This window comes from Xenia sp. Carnegie-2017, unplaced genomic scaffold (genome assembly GCF_021976095.1).
Source record: "Xenia sp. Carnegie-2017 unplaced genomic scaffold, XeniaSp_v1 HiC_scaffold_23, whole genome shotgun sequence".
Lineage (NCBI taxonomy): Eukaryota > Metazoa > Cnidaria > Anthozoa > Malacalcyonacea > Xeniidae > Xenia > Xenia sp. Carnegie-2017.
In genome coordinates, this window is record NW_025813486.1 from 3,772,347 (window position 1) to 3,792,516 (window position 20,170).

At 34.1% G+C, this 20,170-nt stretch overlaps 3 protein-coding genes and 1 long non-coding RNA gene across 6 annotated transcripts in view; 3 read left to right on the forward strand and 1 right to left on the reverse strand.

The window, feature by feature from the left end:
- Window positions 1-248: 248 nt before the first annotated feature.
- On the forward strand, window positions 249-2,145 carry LOC124448175 (kinesin light chain-like; the record flags this gene model as incomplete). Its single annotated transcript, XM_046999186.1, has 2 exons — window positions 249-534; window positions 2,083-2,145. Coding segments are annotated over exons 1-2 (297 nt in total), but the record flags the coding sequence as incomplete, so codon positions are not given.
- A 2,485-nt stretch (window positions 2,146-4,630) lies between these two features.
- Window positions 4,631-14,587, forward strand: LOC124448955. Of its 3 annotated transcripts, XR_006949340.1 has the most exons (10): window positions 4,631-4,780; window positions 4,915-5,012; window positions 5,881-6,439; window positions 8,403-8,529; window positions 9,050-9,180; window positions 9,490-9,594; window positions 10,020-10,156; window positions 12,717-13,079; window positions 13,393-13,594; window positions 14,332-14,587. It is a non-coding gene; the product is annotated as an uncharacterized LOC124448955 (long non-coding RNA). The 3 variants fall into 3 exon arrangements; XR_006949339.1 differs by having other exon boundaries at window positions 4,631-5,012; XR_006949341.1 differs by having other exon boundaries at window positions 4,631-5,012; window positions 5,917-6,439.
- An 861-nt stretch (window positions 14,588-15,448) lies between these two features.
- The window catches only part of LOC124448180, a 35,819-nt gene continuing 31,097 nt past the window's right edge, over window positions 15,449-20,170 (forward strand). The window contains exons 1-3 of the mRNA XM_046999190.1: window positions 15,449-15,839; window positions 16,255-16,302; window positions 19,090-19,329. The gene's annotated coding sequence lies outside the window, so the exon portion shown is untranslated. The remainder of the gene's footprint in view (window positions 15,840-16,254; window positions 16,303-19,089; window positions 19,330-20,170) is intronic.
- On the reverse strand, window positions 16,654-17,679 carry LOC124448176. The gene is made up of 2 exons (XM_046999187.1): window positions 17,382-17,679; window positions 16,654-17,324 (listed from the first exon to the last, which is right to left on the reverse strand). The coding sequence occupies exons 1-2, from the start codon at window positions 17,677-17,679 to the stop codon at window positions 16,654-16,656; spliced, it is 969 nt and encodes a 322-aa protein (XP_046855143.1).

Genomic DNA, 20,170 nt, shown 5'->3' on the forward strand with positions numbered 1-20,170 from the left:
CTGGAAATTCTGAAACAATCGTTAGGTCCAAATCATGTTGATGTCGCTGCGTCTTTAAACAATCTTGGTAATGTGTATTATAAAACTGGAAACTACGACAAAGCTAGAGAGTTTTACGAAAAAGCTCTGGAAATTCGACAACAATCCTTAGGTCCAAATCATGTTGATGTCGCTGCGTCTTTAAACTGTCTTGGTCTAATATTTTATAAAACTGGAAACTACAACAAAGCTATAGAATTTTACGAAAAAGCTCTGAAAATTCAAAAACAATCGTTAGGTCCAAATCATGTTGATGTCGCTATGTCTTTAAACAATCTAGGTAATGTGTTTGATATAACTGGAAATTACGACAAAGCTAGAGAATTTCACGAAAATGCAGTGGAAATTCGAAAACAATCGTTAGGTCTAAATCATGTTGATGTCGCTGCGTCTTTAAACTGTCTTGGTCTAATATTTTATAGAACTGGAAATTACAACAAAGCTATAGAGTTTCACGAAAAAGCTCTGGAAATTCGAAAACAATCGTTAGGTCCGAATCATGTTGATGTCGCTGCGTCTTTAAACAATCTTGGTAATGTGTATTATAAAACTGGAAACTACGACAAAGCTAGAGAGTTTTACGAAAAAGCTATGGAAATTCGAATACAATCGTTAGGTCCAAATCATGTTGATGTCGCTGCGTCTTTAAACTGTCTTGGTCTAATATTTTATGAAACTGGAAACTACAACAAAGCTATTGAGTTTTACGATAAAGCTCTGAAAATTCAAAAACAATCGTTAGGTCTAAATCATGTTGATATCGCTATGTCTTTATACAATCTTGGTAATGTGTATTATAAAACTGGAAACTACGACAAAGCTATAGAGGTTCACGAAAATGCTCTGGAAAATCGAAAACAATCGTTAGGTCCGAATCATGTTAATGTCGCTGCGTCTTTAAACTGTCTTGGTCTAATATTTTATAAAACTGGAAACTACAACAAAGCTATAGAGTTTTACGAAAAAGCTCTGAAAATTCAAAAACAATCGTTAGATCCAAATCATGTTGATGTCGCTATGTCTTTAAACAATCTTGGTAATGTGTTTTATATAACTGGAAATTACGACAAAGCTAGAGCATTTCACGAAAATGCAGTGGAAATTCGAAAACAATCGTTAGGTCCAAGTCATGTTCATGTCGCTGCGTCTTTAAACTGTCTTGGTCTAATATTTTATAAAATTGGAAACTACAACAAAGCTAAAGAGTTTCACGAAAAAGCTCTGGAAATTCGAAAACAATTGTTAGGTCCAAATAATGTTGATGTCGCTGCATCTTTAAACAATCTTTGTAATGTGTATTATAAAACTGGAAACTACGACAAAGCTAGAGAGTTTTACGAAAAAGCTCTGGAAATTCGAAAACAATCGTTAGATCCAAATCATGTTAATGTCGCTGCGTCTTTAAACTGTCTTGGTCTAATATTTTATAAAACTGGAAACTACAACAAAGCTATAGAGTTTTACGAAAAAGATCTGAAAATTCAAAAACAATCGCTAGGTCCAAATCATGTTGATGTCGCTATGTCTTTAAACATTCTTGGTAATGTGTATTATAAAACTGGAAACTACAACAAAGCTATAGAGGTTCACGAAAATGCTCTGGAAATTCGAAAACGATTGTTAGGTCCAAATCATGTTGATGTCGCTGCGTCTTTAAACTGTCTTGGTCTAATATTTTATAAAACTGGAAACTACAACAAAGCTATAGAGTTTCACGAAAAAGCTCTGGAAATTCGAAAACAATCGTTAGGTCCAAATCATGTTGATGTCGCTGCGTCTTTAAACAATCTTGGTAATGTGTATTATAAAACTGGAAACTACGACAAAGCTAGAGAGTTTGACGAAAAAGCTATGGAAATTCGAAAACGATCGTTAGGTCCAAATCATGTTGATGTCGCTGCGTCTTTAAACTGTCTTGGTCGAATATTTCATAAAACTGGAAATTACAACAAAGCTATAGAGTTTCACGAAAAAGCTCTGCAAATTCGAAAACAATCGTTAGGCCCAAATCATGTTGATGTCGCTGCGTCTTTAAACAATCTTGGTAATGTGTATTATAAAACTGGAAACTACGACAAAGCTAGAGAGTTTCACGAAAAAGCTATGGAAATTCGAAAACGATCGTTAGGTCCAAATCATGTTGACGTCGCTGCGTCTTTAAACTATCTTGGTCGAATATTTTATAAAAGTGGAAACTACAACAAAGCTATAGAGTTTTACGAAAAAGCTCTGGAAATTCGAAAACAATCGTTAGATCCAAATCATGTTAATGTCGCTGCGTCTTTAAACTGTCTTGGTCTAATATTTTATAAAACTGGAAACTACAACAAAGCTATAGAGTTTTACGAAAAAGATCTGAAAATTCAAAAACAATCGCTAGGTCCAAATCATGTTGATGTCGCTATGTCTTTAAACAATCTTGGTAATGTGTATTATAAAACTGGAAACTACGACAAAGCTATAGAGGTTCACGAAAATGCTCTGGAAATTCGAAAACGATTGTTAGGTCCAAATCATGTTGATGTCGCTGCGTCTTTAAACTGTCTTGGTCTAATATTTTATAAAACTGGAAACTACAACAAAGCTATAGAGTTTCACGAAAAAGCTCTGGAAATTCGAAAACAATCGTTAGGTCCAAATCATGTTGATGTCGTTGCGTCTTTAAACAATCTTGGTAATGTGTATTATAAAACTGGAAACTACGACAAAGCTAGAGAGTTTGACGAAAAAGCTATGGAAATTCGAAAACGATCGTTAGGTCCAAATCATGTTGATGTCGCTGCGTCTTTAAACTGTCTTGGTCGAATATTTCATAAAACTGGAAATTACAACAAAGCTATAGAGTTTCACGAAAAAGCTCTGGAAATTCGAAAACAATCGTTAGGTCCAAATCATGTTGATGTCGCTGCGTCTTTAAACAATCTTGGTAATGTGTATTATAAAACTGGAAACTACGACAAAGCTAGAGAGTTTCACGAAAAAGCTATGGAAATTCGAAAACGATCGTTAGGTCCAAATCATGTTGACGTCGCTGCGTCTTTAAACTATCTTGGTCGAATATTTTATAAAAGTGGAAACTACAACAAAGCTATAGAGTTTTACGAAAAAGCTCTGAAAATCCAAAAACAATCGTTGGGTCCAAATCATGTTGATGTCGCTATGTCTTTAAACAATCTTGGTAATGTGTATTATAAAACTGGAAACTACGACAAAGCTTTAGAGGTTCACGAAAATGCTCTGGAAATTCGAAAACAATCGTTAGGTCCAAATCATGTTGATGTCGCTGCTTCTTTAAACTGTCTTGGTCTAATATTTTATAAAACTAGAAACTACAACAAAGCTATAGAGTTTTACGAAAAAGCTCTGAAAATTCAAAAACAATCGTTAGGTCCAAATCATGTTGATGTCGCTATGTCTTTAAACAATCTTGGTAATGTGTGTTATAAAACTGGAAACAACGACAAAGCTATAGAGGTTCACGAAATTGCTCTGGAAATTCGAAAACTATCGTTAGGTCCAAATCATGTTGATGTCGCTGTGTCTTTAAACTGTCTTGGTCTAATATTTTATAAAACTGGAAACTACAACAAAGCTATAGAGTTTTACGAAAAAGCTCTGAAAATTCAAAAACAATCGTTAGGTCCAAATCATGTTGATGTCGCTATGTCTTTAAACAATCTTGGTAATGTGTATTATTATACTGGAAACTACGACAAAGCTAAAATTCGAAAACAATCGTAGGTCCAAATCATGTTGATGTCGCTGCGTCATAAACAATCTTCGTACAGTGTTACATGAAACTGGAAACTACGACATGGCTATGAGTTTTACGAATAAGCTCTGGAAATTAAAAAATAATCGTTAGATCCAAATCTTGTTGATGTCGCTACGTCTTTACACAATCTTGGTAATGTGTATTATGAAACTGCAAACTATGACAAAGCTATAGAGGTTCACGAAAACGCTCTGGAAATTCGAAAACAATCATTAGGTCCAAATCATGTTGATGTCGCTGCGTCTTTTAAAATTTTGGTAAAGTGTTTTATATAACTGGAAATTTCGACAAAGCTATACAGTTTTACGAAAAAGCCCTGGAAGTTCAAAAACAATCGTTAGGTACAAATCATGTTGATGTCGCTGTGTCTTTAAAAAATCTTGGTGCGGTGTTACATGAAACTAAAAACTACGACAAAGCTATAAAGTTTTTAAAAAAAGCTCTGGAAATTGAAAAAAAATCGTTAGGTACAAATCATGTTGATGTCGCTATGTCTTTACACAATCTTGGTGATGTGTATTATGAAACTGGAAACTACGACAAAGCTATTGAGGTTCACCAAAATGCTCTGGAAATAAGAAAACAATCGTTAGGTCCAAATCATGTTGATGTCGCTGCGACTATAAACAATCTTGGTAATGTGTTTTATATAACTGGAAATTACGACAAAGCTATACAGTTTTACGAAAAAGCTCTGGAAACTCAAAAACAATCGTTAGGTCCAAATCATTTTGATGTCGCTGCGTCTTTAAACTGTCTTGGTCTGAAATTTTATAAAACTGGAAACTACAACAAAGCTATAGAGTTTTACGAAAAAGCTCTAAAAATTCAAAAACAATCGTTAGGTTCAAATCATATTGATGTCGCTATGTCTTTAAACAATCTTGGTGCTGTGTATTCTAGTACTGGAAACTGCGACAAAGCTATAGAATTTTAAGAAAAAGCTCTGGAAATTCAAAAATAACGGTTAGCTCCAAATCAATTTAATGTCGCTGCGTCTTTAAACAATCTTGTTAATGTGCTTGAAAAAGTTGAAAAGCTACGTGTTTTAAAGAAAATTGTACATTCCAAATTATGTTAAGCCTATATTTTACACATAGACCGTAGGAGCAAAGCTTCCATCTGCCAAGTCAACTCCCTTCTCCCTGAGAAGGTATTTTTGGTACTGACAAAACGTTCGGAGTTTGCATTTTGTGAGGTAAGATGAACCTAAAGGTGTTGTGGTTCTTGTCTATATATAGTTTCATTGATATCTAGTCAATAAACTTACTCTACAACCCAGGAATCATCCCAAGTAGAACTTAAAACTGCCCATGCCCTGAATCTGACATTCTCCTTTAGACTTTATTTCTAAAGTGATTTATTTTTATGTTATAACGAAGGAGTACTTTTTAATTTACAAACATACTAAAGTTTATTGAGATGACAGAATTTTATGACATAAATTTTGTTAGATAAAAACTATCCAGTCATTTTCCTATTTTTTTGATGCATTCAGTAATTTTTTACCCAGCTCCATAAGCCTATGACCAAATTCCAGGTTCCTATAATTTCCAAGAGGTACCCCTTTCATACCATACATACTACCCAACCATGCTGCAGCCAATATTTCTGTACTGTCACTATCTCAACCATGAAACATAGAACAAGAACACAATTGAAACCAGGAATCTTTAGCCATCATCAAAGCATCATAAGCAATCATTGGTGCATCATCACCACTGGACCCACCCCAACCTGCATAACTCACATATTTATAAAAAGCCTCACGTTCACGTATGTTATATGTCACTGGAAATTTTGGTTCACTGGTTCCATTTGTTAATCCCCGTAGTTCAAGATATGACTCCCAACTACTTTTAAAGTAGCCCCAAGATTTCTTGTTTTCTTCTACATCACGACCAACCTTCTCAATGTATTCCCAAACTTTGGGTAAAACATCTAAAAGTCCTACTCCCCATTTTTTTGGAGTTATCTTCTGTATAGCATAGGCTGTAAATAAAGCTGCAGTAACAGCCCCAAGATAACCTAAAAATAAAATAATCTTTAAAGATTGCTAATTTTAGGTCACTTACATTATGATGACCATATTTACATAATAGCGACATTTTGAAATGGATCATGGATTCAATGGATGTAGTAGTGAAAATATAAAAACAAAACAGCAATGGCAATTGCTTTTAGAAGACAGAAATTTGGAAATGTGGAAAACGATGAAAAGGATGGATCAAAGATATGGTGATTAAAAGTGAGAATGTTAGAAGGATGGAGGCATTTAAGATGTGATTCTGGAAAATGATGGATTGGATAAACTTATGCAAACCTAAGTTCAACCATCTTTTATTTCATTTATAAATTGATATTAGATAAAAGGATATGAAACATTCATGGCAATGGCTTGTTCAAGTAAGTAATCGAAGGAAGAGTTGAAGGTAAAACATCTAAAAAAGAAAAAGGATTGAAAAGCTAAATTACTATAAAGGTTTGTCAAAATGAAAAGAAATGCAGATAACAGGAAAACCTAGCAAACTTTATACAAAGCAAGACGTGTTGATAGACAGAACTCTAGACATTAGTGACTTGATAATTGATACATGATCTGAAATCGTTGTTTTATTATGAAAGGTGAGTACCTGTGGAGTGATTATGAGTCATCCTTCCACTTTCAACAGCAATTTCAATTAACATTTCTATTTGATCTTCACAAGGAAACATCAAACCTATACACATGGATCTCATAGCTGCACCACATCCGCCACCTCGTTCATTAAATGGTGTAATGTAACCTTTTTCCTCAAGAGGTTGTAACATGAAACATGCCTTTGTTGCGGTCTGCCCAGGAGCTCTTTCCCAAATATCCTCAGCACATGTCTTCTTGTACTTTGTAGCCATAATGCACAATAACTCTTCCGTTGTTGCCCATTCAGAAACTATCGCTTCTGCTGTAGCAATGTGTAGTACAGTGTCGTCACTAACCCTCTATCCTTTAATGTCAATTTTATCAAGTCCTCCGAGTTTTTCTAGTTCTTCATGAATTTGAGTACCACTGTAACAGAATTCCCACAAACCATTCTTATAACCTAGACTAACCCCCCCACTCCACTGAGAACCATAACTGCTTTGTATTTCTCGGATAATTCGACCGTACTTTCATAAGCCATTTTTAATGTTTACTTCAGGGTATTTTCATGAACGCTTAACATGGGTTTTTGAAACGCGGAAAACACCAGGCTAACCTCAACTTATAAAAACAAAAATCTTTTCTTTGCTTTGTTTCAATATTGTTTCAAACTATTATAAATGACTAACCCTTATGCTTAGAGCAATGTAAACCAAAAATGTTTGCTGATGATACTAGCATAACTGCTTCAAATAATGATATAGTTGAACTAGAAAAGACAGTAAACTCTGACTTGAATAATCTTGAAAAATGGTTGATAGCAAACAAACTTAGTTTGAATTCAACCAAGACAGAATATTTGATCATAGGCTCGAAACAAATGATCAAGAATGTTTTTACTTCTAATTTGCAAATTGCAATTGGCAATTACGTTATAAATAGAATTTATGAGTACGAAAGTTTGGGTTTAATAATTGACCAACACTTATCTTGGAGGAGTAACACTGATAAAATTTGCAAAAAAGTAGCAGCCGGTATCTCCGCCCTAGAAAATTAAAGCAATACACAGACAAACAAACACTTATCTCTATTTATAATGCCCTGGTACATCCTTACTTCACATATTGCTGTGAAGTTTGGGGTGTATTGGGGAAACTCAGTCCAAAGACTACAAAACTTCAAAATAGAGCTGCAAAAATTATCATAAGCATGGGCATTGATGTCGATTATTGTAACGCATTACAAGAATTGAAGTGGGAACCTCTTGATATACTTAGAAAAAAAGCTAAAGCAAAGCTGATGTTTAAATTATTAAAAAAGGCTGGACCAAATTCACTTACTAGATTGTTTAACTATAAAAAAGACATCACTGATTACAATCTACGTAATATTACAAGTTGTCTAAATTTTCCTATGCCTAGTACTAACTCCTTGAAGAAAAGCTTTGCGTATGATGGGGCTTCTGTTTGGAATTCAATTCCAGCAGAAATCAGAAATAGCAAAAGCGTGTCACTTTTTCAAAAGAAAATTGCTGCTTGCATTTTATGATTAAGTTTAACATGTAACTGATGGAATAAGCTAAACTCTGTAAATATTTAAACTTCTCTTCTGTAGATAATTTATTTCTTAGTAAATTTTGTAATTGTTTTTGAAAAAAAGCACGCCCCTTGTGGAAATCCACCCCAGTTGACAAGGCCAGCGTGTCAAAATACAGATTTTCATTCATTCATTCATTCTGTTCAGATTTAGACGAGAGCGTTGGGAGACTGGGACTGTTATTTTGAAATCTTTAATCTTTACCCGATTCCATGATCTTCAATCTGATTAGCATGTTGCTTGTTGCAAAGATACGTTAAGAGTTGAAAAAGCTTTTTTAGCGATAATATTCGAAAATATGGCGTTTGCATTGGTGAATTTTTACAACGAAAATACATGGATATCATTCCATATTCTAACATCATTTTTTAGGATGAAAATATGTCGAAAGACAAAGATGAACTTAAAGGATTCAAAACATTAGTCATGTGGAGCGATGGAAAAACAAAGGGAAACGGCAAGTCGAGGGAATTTCCTGCAGAGATAATAGAGGTTTCAGGTTAGTATTTTTAGTTTGTTGTAGAATTTTTTGTAAAATTTGTAAAAGCTTGTATAATTCAGCCAAAAAGCTAATTGCTAGTGCATCAAGCTCTTTCTCTTTGTCATCATTTCTTTCATGAAACATCTTAGCTTTGCTATATATCTGTAAATTTCTGTGTGAAAATCTATTTGTTTATTTCTCTGTCTTGTTAGTAGAAATAGTCATAGTTGATATGAAGATTGCTGTTATCAATTCAATTTACTGCTTTTTTAGGAGGGAAATACTTTCTGATAAAAAGCTTTTGCTCAAATGTTGTTCTTTCTTCTACATAGCAATAGTTCAATTACAATACTGACAATAAGGATGTGTCTATTTCCCAGATTTTAACTTGTTTGCTCTTAAATACATGTAGCAATACATTAGGCCAAACTTTGCATAAGGTTGTTTCCTTATAATTTCAGGCACGCTACTGCTTCCAATTGAAAATTATTATTTTTTAATAGTTGTTAAATAGTCATCCATTATTTTGTATAAACAGATAGTTAAGATTATTTACTCAAGACAATGAGAAAAGAAGAAACTTTCTCTATAAATACTGGCAAAGGGTGTCGCAAAAGAATTCACAAAGCAAAGTTTACAATTGAAAGTGATAGTGAATCAGATGATGTGGTGAGTTTCCCGAAATATTACATTGACCACATTTTGTTTAAATGGTGTTTACTGCATGTTTCTCAATTATTGCTGCCATCATCTATAGTTAGCACTCATGTCACTAATGTGATGATGCATTCATGGAAATTTGTTAAGTACTCCATAAGGTATTCATGATTCAAATGTTATTAGCTACTAATTTTATGTTTGAAGGTCTACATTGCTGAACAAGGCTATGAGCCTAAGAATTTAAATGAGATATAGTAGCTAATAAAAAACTTTTGAAACAACATGTATAAAATTTTGTATTGTTGTTCTTGTTACCAGCAGGAGCACAGTATTCCTAAAAAGCTAAAGGCATCCAGGGCAAAGAAAACAGAGGCTTGCTGCTCAGCCAGTCTTGCTTCACTTATAAAAGAGTGATTAAGCAAGGTATGTACTATACACAATGATAACACTAATTATTCTTATCTCTAAATTATGCAATTTTATTATTAATGTGGAATGCTAGGGATTTAAGGTCATTTTTCAGAATAAAATTTGGATGTTGTTTGGTTAAATGCTAAAAAAGTTATTAATACTTTATGATATGTTCCCGTTAATCATAAAATGCTGTTAATTTGAAATTCATTTCTTGTTTCTAAGTGAAAAATCTTTTAAAATGCAAACATTGTACAGTGTAAGGCTTGTATAAGGCAGTCATACAAAAGAATTTTCAATCAGTGGGGCTTATGAAATTAAAAAATTGAGATTTACATTATAATATATTGTACTTGTTGTTAGTAAAGTACACCTTAATAGTTGGTACTAAAAGGAAATATTGTTAAATATTGCCTAAGTTCTTGTTGATTATTTAGGAGAGTCAGTCAGATGAAGGTAGTGCACTTTGCAATGATAAATGCAAGTATAAAAAAAGCCTTGGAACTCAAAGAGAGGGTAAAAATGCTGGAAAATCAGATGAAAAGACTTAATGAGCAAATTGACAATGGCAATGGTAAGCTCGAGGAAAATTTACTTCATTTGTATTTTCAAATCAATGCTTTCTCTGCTTTTCACTTTTGTCTTCCAAAATGGAGAAATTTGTAAATTGCTTGTTCTATTCAGTATATTTTTGATTTGAAATTTAGTGTTTGGGTGAAAAATAACAACTCAATATTACGTAGTGTCATCAACCTTTAGAAGCTTATGATATATCATTTTAAATTTATAGATTTAAGAACTTCATGTTTGTAAATGTAGATCGTCCAGGTTGGTATAGTCCTGAGAAGGACTGTTTTTGTTGTTGTTGACTGACGACGTTTCGACAACCTTAGCGGTAGTCATCTTCAGAGTCAAATGAGGAATAAACGTCAGGTTAGCCGAATTTGTTATCTGGTTCTTACGTCATTGTATTGTGTGTACAGGAAATGTGAAATAGCGTATCAAAGAGACTTGTCAGAGACAACCAAAGACGAGATCAGAAGCAGGATAGCCTCCACTTTACAATCGTCCTCTATACGTGACAACAACTTGACAAAGAACGAACAACAAGCACTCAAACGACTAAAACACGACAACAACATCGTCATTTTACCAGCAGACAAAGGACGCGTGACTGTGGTCATGGACAGGAATGATTACTTTAACAAAATGGACACCCTTGTTAACGACAGACAAACATACGAACAACTCAAACGAGACCCAACACCATCACTAATACGCAAACTTAACAGCAAGGTCTTCTCTATGAGAAAATCTAACATTATATCTGAACGTATTTACTATCGACTCAGATGTTCAGTACCACGACCACCCAGACTATACGGACTACCAAAACTTCACAAACCACAAATACCCATGCGACCAATTGTATCATTCTGTGGTTCGCCTACTTACGAACTCTCAAAGTACTTGACTGACATACTGCAACCACTTACAAACAAATCAAAACACAAGCTGCAATCCACTGAAACTTTCATTAAAAAACTGAGCACTATACAAATACCGGACAACTATATACTAGTGTCTTTTGATGTGAAATCACTGTTCACCAGTATTCCACTTAATCTGGCACTTACTTGTAAAAAAATCCTCATTACAAACACCACGGACGTACTGCCATTACCGACAGAAGACATTATGGAGGTACTTGAGCTCTCCCTCACCTTGACTTACTTCCAGTACAAAGGTACACACTACAAACAATTACATGGAACAGCAATGGGCTCACCCGTTTCTGTTGTAGTTGCTGAAATTGTAATGCAATCTATAGAGGAACGGGCGCTCACGACTTACAAACATGCACTACCTTTTTGGTTTCGCTACGTAGATGACACAATCACAGCACTACATGCAGACGAGATTGATGACTCACACTCACATCAACAAACAGAACAGCCACATACAATTTACAAAAGATGTCGAAGAAAACGGAACTCTTCCTTTTCTCGACTGTTTGGTAAAACATGACAATCAAAAACTACGAACAACAGTTTATCGCAAGCCAACACATACTGACCGACTACTAGATCAATCATCTTACAACCCTACATCACACAAAGCCACCACAATCAGAACATTAACAAGACGTGCACAAATCATATGTGATTCACCGGACGCTCTACACAACGAAAACAACTATCTCAAATGTGTTTTTGACAAAAACAACTATAACTCTGACTTTATCAAACGCAACACTTACAAACCCAACGAAACAAACAACTCAGTGACAACAGCAATGATACCTGGCATCAAAGGTGCGTCTGAGACTATCTCGCGTATCTTACGACCTTACAACATACGTGTCGCACATAAACCAATCACAACGTTACGACAAGTACTAACGAACATAAAGGACAAAGAACAACCCAACGAACGACAAGGTGCAGTTTACAAAATAAACTGCTCCGACTGCCACGCCTCCTATATCGGGGAAACTGGCAGGAACTTAAACATAAGACTTACTGAACACAAACGAGCTACTAAGAAACAAGACAAAACTAATCACATTGCCGAACATCACCGAATCACAAAGCACAACATTGACTGGGACTCGGCAAAATGCATTACTTACAGTACTGACTATGGACAACGGCTTACATTAGAAAGTTGGTATAGCAACTTGGAACAAACCCCCCTGAACAGATCATAGCAATTACCGGCACCTTAAAAACGACTTATTCACAATACAAACAAACGATTAACTAAAAACATTACACCTCACACTAATTCACAATGACAATACACAATTGACACCCACACATTACAACTAAAAACATCACACCTAAATCACACATCACAACTAAAAATAAAAATATTTCACTTCACACTAATTCACAATGACAATACACATTTCCTGTACACACAATCCAATGACGTAAGAACCAGATAACAAATACGGCTAACCTGACGTTTTCTACTCATTTGACTCTGAAGACGACTACCGCTAAGGTTGTCGAAACGTAGTCAGTCAACAACAACAAAAACAGTCCTTCTCAGGACTACACCAATCTGGACGATTATCATTTACAAACATGTAACGATAATCCCGGGTTCAAACCATTTACTTTATTTAGAACTTCATTAAAAAATTAAGAAGATATGTGTCTACCTTGGAAGATTCCGCCAGGTCACTTTTACAAAGATCATTTCTGACTAGAACTTCTCTCAGTAAATCCTCGTCCACCCCATCCACCACATCTTTGTCACCCATTGAAGGTTTGCCTGTGATGGAGAATAGATTCACCCCAGTTTCATCTGGGAGAAGTAGCTCTTACTCAAACCTTTCAAATCTTCCAGAAGAAAACCCTTCCCCCATACCAACTGCTGTGTTTGAGAGCTCTATCAATGGACTATCAAATGAAACCAACCAAACTATGGAAGAAAGCCCTCTGGATTGCTAAAATGCAACAACTGAAGATACTTCTCTCCTCGAAATGGTGTGTTTTGTCTATACCTAGCTTTAAATGGTACTAAGCATTAGATTTGGTTGATAAACTAACATGCAGTTAAAACAGATCTATTACAATCAATTAATTATGTAATACTGACTCATCAAATGGACATAATTCAAGTTGTAATATGCAGCAATCCTTTTTAAAATTATTTACGTTTGTCTTTAGAATGGTAACTGAGGGTTGCTTTTTCATGAACACTTTAAGTAAATAAAATAGTTCCATTTAATTGGAGATGGAACATTTGCAACTCCAGTAATATAAATTTCACATGCTGTTATTCTTCAATTTATTTCAGGTCACTTTGGGACCAATTTTGGTTGTCAAAAAGCACGTCTTTAAAAGAATCGAGGCAAAGAAAGTTGGATCATATGTTGCTAACTTACTGGGGACAACCTTATCCCGTGAACACATGGCTACCCACAGCTACAAGGACCAAAAAAGGAAAAATGGTCAGGTCAAACCTCAGCTTGATCCCACATACACTACTTCTTTAATTCGTAAGTGCATATATGGTTGTTTGAGTCTGAGTACTGTTGAAATTAAACTTTAAACATTTCAAGGACTTTTTTCAGTATAAATATTTAGACTCTGCATTTTCAAGCACGTTTGACCAGCCGTAAACATCTATTTTTTACATGTTCTGCTATGCAGACATAGTATATTGTTCAAACATCCCCTGTGCCATGTCTTGTATGGGACAATAAGTGGTAATAATGAAAATTTATGTTGAGTTCGAGTTACTCGCCATATCTCTTTTCGTAATATACTCTATACCTTCAGTAACAACCACGAGTGAACTTAATGATCGAACTGATTTTTATTATCTTACAGAGCAGTATTTATAGTCTTTATTACAAACAACAAATATTATTATTGGTCGGTATAGTTCCTCTATTTAAGCTATATATGGTACATAAGGAAATTTAATTAAAGTCAATAACTGTTCCTTGGCTGTTAGCCGTGTGGGAACGGATACATTGGTAAACCAAACTACGCACATACTATTTTCTTAACATGTTTCTGTGGTTTATGAGCATGACTCAACAATTTAATGTATCTTCTAATATTTTAAACTTACTGTTGTGAACTACTATGTTGTTTTGATACTTTGTGTTTGTATTGAAGACCTAGTCAAGTTTATTACCTTTTGTTTTTGCTGACTTCCCACCTTATGATCTATCAGAAAATATCCTTTAGAGTTGAGGTGGACATTATTCCTCTATCTTTTTTCTAGAGCATGCAACGAGTGTGAAGTATTCAAATATGCCACGCCAGGTTATAGAAGAAGATGTTGTAAAAGCTGTAAAGTTCAAACTTAATAACGAGGAACAAGCATGGAAAAAACAACACGAATCCTGTAAAGAGTAACATTAGCGGTATATACTATATTTTTCTATTAATTCTATCTATGTAACTTAATGATATTTTTCTATAAAGGAAGAAAATTGGTGAATATTTTTATCTGGTTAAAATACAATGTATAATTAAAATATCGTGGATTCATGGTTTTATTGAATTCTGTATACAATAATGTGTACTACTAGAACCTGTACAGGGAATTTGCTAAATTGTGTTTATGTAACCCTTAGTTAATGAACTACATCATAACATAGATTCATTGGAAAACTGTAGTTCACGGAAAACTATAGTTTTGAAAACTGTAGTGTTTGGGAACAAAACTATCAGTTGTAAAACTATAGTTCTCCCAAAACTTTAGTTTCTATAACTATAGTATCCCCAAAACTATAGTTCCGAAAACTATAGTTTATTCATACAACTATAGTTTTCGCAACTATAGTTTTTGTTCCAAATTAGTACAGTTTTCAAAACTATAGTTTTTGACTTGAAAAACTTTAGTTTATTTTGTAAGGGCTGAACCAACTTTTTACAAGTACCTTTTTTAAAGCATAGGCTGTAAATTAAGGTGCAGTAATAGTCCCTAGACAAACTAACAACAAAATCATTATCTTTAAAAGTTGTTCATTTCACATCTCTCACATGATGAGCTTATTTACATAATAACAACATTATGACACAGATTATGACAGCTGTAGTATAGAGACAAAAGGAAGAACAATGGCAAAAACAACTTTCATCTTTGCATATGCTTATGCAAACCGAGGATATATTTGCTGGAACTTGAAAGTAGATAATTAGAAATTCGAGACTGAAGGTCAAAAATCTTTTTCTCTTTTATAAAATAACAAATGCAAAACAGATATTTGTTGTTTTTAAGGTAACATGTATTAATGATTGATTTGAAAAGTCTTTTTATTTGATTGATTTAATTGATTGAGCTCAAATGGGTTCCACTTTAATACAGTCACTGTTACCAATTTTACCTTTAATTATGAGCTTTGTCTCGAATCACGTGATACATATATGTACTATTACATAATTCAAAAGCGATGAGCAGTTAATTTTTTGTGAAACTTTTAAAGAATTGACAAACGCATACAATTCTTGTTCATTGATCTTTAGTTTCTACAATAAATACATTAATTAATTTGTATTGGCACTCCTCGGCCACCGCACAAGTGTTTGGACACGCAAGAGTGGATAGGATATTGGCCTTGTATCGACTGTTGAAGCTCTCACCTTTCACCACTCAAAAGTTTATATGATATTGCTGAAGTCTTAGCTTTCCAGAACGTTAAAGATGAAAACCTAAAAATTTATCCGAACAACATTTCCAACAACAATCTGCTTATCAAAAAACAAATCACTGCCGTCTACAACAAGGTATGTGTGTTGATATGTCTGTATATAAGGAAGTTAAATTGCTTATTATAGCAGTTATTTGTCGTTCGGTTAAGTCGTTATATTTGTAAAATATGTGTTATTATATTCATGCTTGAGGAAGCAAATTTACTTGAAATTGCAATTGTAATCATGTCATCATTGAATAGTTAAATATTTAGGTCGTTTTAGAAGCAGAAATACCATTATTTTAATGATGAAATCGGTGTATCTTTGCATTAAAATATACAGCATCGCTTATTAAATTTAAGTTCCTAATTTTCAATGCAGCAAAATAGTTTTGTTCATCTTTGTATATTGTCACGACATAACATTATCAATGTCGATTGTGTCCAATTTAATGCGCCTTTGCTTTCATTCTTTGTTTTTCATAACAATCTATTCATACAACTTCCAGAACGTTAAATATCAAAACCTGAAAGTTTCAACCGTCGACCAGTTGAAGGTTTGTAAGACATAAAACAAAGAATTATCATGCGTGTTTACGCGATGTATAAATGTGACTTTAAAATGTAAATTGTTCGCCAACTGTTAAGTCATTTATACACTTTTTATAAATTTAGTCTTACCCTACAACGAAGCAACGTATGAAGTGCAAAGGCTAAGTCTTCAATTATATATATAGCAATAATATATATAGTATATGAATACAGATATATAGCAAGTGAAATAATTTATTTTTAGAATTATAGCTTAAACATGTATTGCTAACTACATAAGTGAAAAACCCCTTTCGTATGAAAATCCATCACATCACTAATGCTCATATTGAATATAAATTGCTTTAAATTTGTTTTTATTTTGAACACCTTACTATATGCCACTGCCAGTCAACTGCTCCTTCATTATTAAAATAATCAGCAAATTGTTCACGAACCCACTTAGCTTCTGCACCATAGTTATTTGATACACCAACATCTGTAATGTCACCCAATCCATTCATACAATTTACATCTTGTCGCCACTCACCAGGTTTAAACTCATTACCCATTTGCCCATCTTGATCAACAAATGATGGTGGACAGTATAGATTTGAATCGTCATCTTCATTTATGCTCCTAAGGAAGTTATGCAATGCCACAACAGCTTTACTTATGGCAATCACATTATCAACTTTGGCAACTATAGGCCTATGAAACACACGAAACCGACTAGCACAAATACCAAAAGCATTTTCAATGACACGTCTGGCTCTGCTTAGCCTGTAATTGAAAATTAGTTTCCTCTCAGACAGGTTTGAAAAAGGATAGGGCTTCATCATGTGGCGTTTTAAGCCAAATGCATCATCCCCTACAAATAAGTGGGGTAGTACTTTCGTTGAATGGGTAATCTTGCCATCTGTGGGCATGATGAGAAGCTTGTTTTCAATAGCATAGCCAAGATTGCTGTTGGCATACACGCTGCCATCACTTTGCCGCCCACTATCACCAATATCAACCAGTGTGAATTTATAATTTGCATCACTAACTCCCAACAAAACAATGCTATGAGTCTTTTGATAATTAAAAAAACTCGATGCCTAACCAGCAGGAGCAAACATCTGCACATGCTTTCCATCAATTGCTCCCAGCATATTAGGAAAGTTCCATCGATCTTCAAAATCTTTCGATACTTTTTTCCAGTCACTTTCAGTGCAAGGTGTTTTCATGAAACCCATTTCCTTTAGTTTGTCCCAAAGTGCGTTGCTTGTTTCGTAGATAATTCGACCAACAGTCGTTGAGCTCATTCTATAATTGGCAGCGATAGTTGTATGAGCATCCCCAGTTGCCAAATATCGCAGAGTGACTAAAAGTCTTTGATCTAAACTTATTGGTTCTCGCATTTTTGTCTATTTCTTTCTTATCATCGGGGCAATATACCCCAACAAGGTCTCAAAAGTGTCAAGTAACATCCTGAAATATCTGAAAAATATTTCATGATCGTATAATCGCAAGTCTTTAACCAGCAAATTGTACTCACCTTTCTCATTTCTTTCCTCGTACAGTTTACGCATCCAAAATCTTGGTCGTTTTCGCTTTGTTTTCATGGATCTTACTCTCCATGCATGCAGTAAAATCAAATGCCTTCGAAGAAGTAAATAATGCATTAAAGTTTGATTCACATCCGCCATTTTCTCAATTTCACATTGCAATTTGCAATCGTCTTTGACGATTTTGTTGACGATTTTGTTGACGATTTTATTTCCTACTGCGCATGTGGCGCAGCGAATTTTTAAGACGATCGTCATAAAAATCGTCTAGTGGAGATCCGCCCTTACATGTTTGGCTTAAACAATTTTAACAACTTACAAGCCATTTAAGTGCAATAACTATGTATTTTTCCTGTTAAGATATACGATTTGTCTTATCAGAATATGCTATAAATATATTAAACTGTCCGAGGTGCCTTAGAATTTGTCAATAATTTTTCTTTACGTTTGATAATGCTATCGAACAAACTGACAAATCATCAAAATATAGAACATTTGAGAAATATGTCTTACGAAAGCACAAGCAATATTACTGAATTTTCTAAACTGTCAACGGCAGTACTGTCGAAACAGCGAATTTATGTGGATGGCTGTTTGTCAGACAATATTTCGAGCTGTTACCAATGGTTTTTACATACACTCACCTATAAAATCCTCGCTATATTTAGTCAGTTTCTATATTGGAATAATCAAAAATAAAACGTAGCCTATCGTTTGTGAGTAATTCGTAGCTAAGATGTGATTTGTATGATTTCCAAAATATTTTCTTGGAGAAAGCTTACAAACTTAAAAGACATGATAGTAATATATCTGCGCTTGCCCAGATACAAAAGCACAACGGAAGAAAGCATGCATATGCACGTCATTCATGTCACGTGTCTAAAGATATGAATAAAACTAACAAAATAAAACAAAAAAAAAATTTAACTACTCCCAATAGTTTATGAAAGTTTTAAAATTAAACTTTCGAGAGTCTTTTGGTCTTTGTATCGCCTAGCATATTCTTTGTTCATCAATACTTGACAGTTATTTTTGACTTGTTCTCACACATAATGATTTAACATATTATTTGTTTATAAGATTTCTGGTGAGCTTTATTGTATTGTTCATTCGTTGACTTCACGTAAAGTAGTAAAACAATCTTGTTTTTTCAGAACATTGCCAGTAGTCTTCGTTGCCTAACCACTTATTGACTATCTATTATTCATTTGTTGTCTTCATGTAAAGTAGTAAAACAATCTTGTTTTTTTTTTGTTTTTTTAGAACATTGCCAAGTAGTCTTCGTTGCCTAACTACTTCTTGACTGGCTGTGCTTATACTCTACTATATACTCTGCTTGAGTTGTTGATCTAGCTACACTTGCTTGTCGTTTACTACTTTAACAAACTATACTTGAATCGTTAGTGGAACATAGAAGAGCATACTCTAGCGTTCCTTGAAGATAACGTAGTACTCGTTTTACTCCATTTGGATGCTTAACTCCAGGATTTGACATAAACTTAGGTAAGCAAAAGTTGATAAATCTTTGCTGATAATTCTTGCATGATAAGTTAAAAAAAACAATAGCTCTTTCAATATGTTTTCTTATCGAATGGTTCAACGCCTTTTGATCGTTTTTCGTTTTTCTTACCTAGTTCCAATGGGAGGGAAACTAGCTTGCAATTTTCCATACCAAATTTCTTTCGCACTCCTTCCAAGTATTTCCTTTGAGTTATGGACATTGTACGTAAATGACGGTTTCATTTAATACTCATTCCTAGCAACTCTGTATTGTTGGAAAAGAATGACCATACCTTCCACTTTACCTGTATTTACCAATTTATAAATGTTTTCTCTTCTTAAGTGTGCAAACCTCTAATGCCATAATTCTAAAGTCAGATGTTCTTTTGCAGCATGCGCTTTCTCTTTTTGAATGACTTTATATAGTTTTCCATACACCTCGCAAACTCCCAATAATCTAAAATTCTTGGAGATCTTGTATTCGTTTTTTTTTAAACACTACAGTTTCACCAAATTTAGACATAGCTTGAACAGACAGCAAATTTCTCTTTAGCTCGGGCAGATAGAGTACGTTTTTTAGGGCGTTGATGTGAGCCATATAAATAAACGGTCAAACGATGAGTTTCTTTTCCTTAAGCCAATATGACACGATCATCCTGAAGATTTACTTTCTTTGGCTTTCACAACTCTTCGTAGTCTGATAAATTGTCACGTTTACACATGTTGAATCGCAACATAATTGATTGCCTAATCATATCTATTTTCATTTCTTTTTGTGAGTAACGCTACCTTATCAATACTTTCCTCATCAATCACATTTTCTTTGGCACAATATGTTGACCTC

Coding starts and splice junctions, on each gene's coding strand:
- LOC124448176 (XM_046999187.1), bottom strand. CDS start 17,679: ATGCGAGAACCAATAAGTTTAGATCAAAGACTTTTAGTCACTCTGCGA. Junction 17,325..17,381: donor GCAGATGTTTGCTCCTGCTG/GTTAGGCATCGA, acceptor TTTTGTTGGGAG/TTAGTGATGCAAATTATAAA.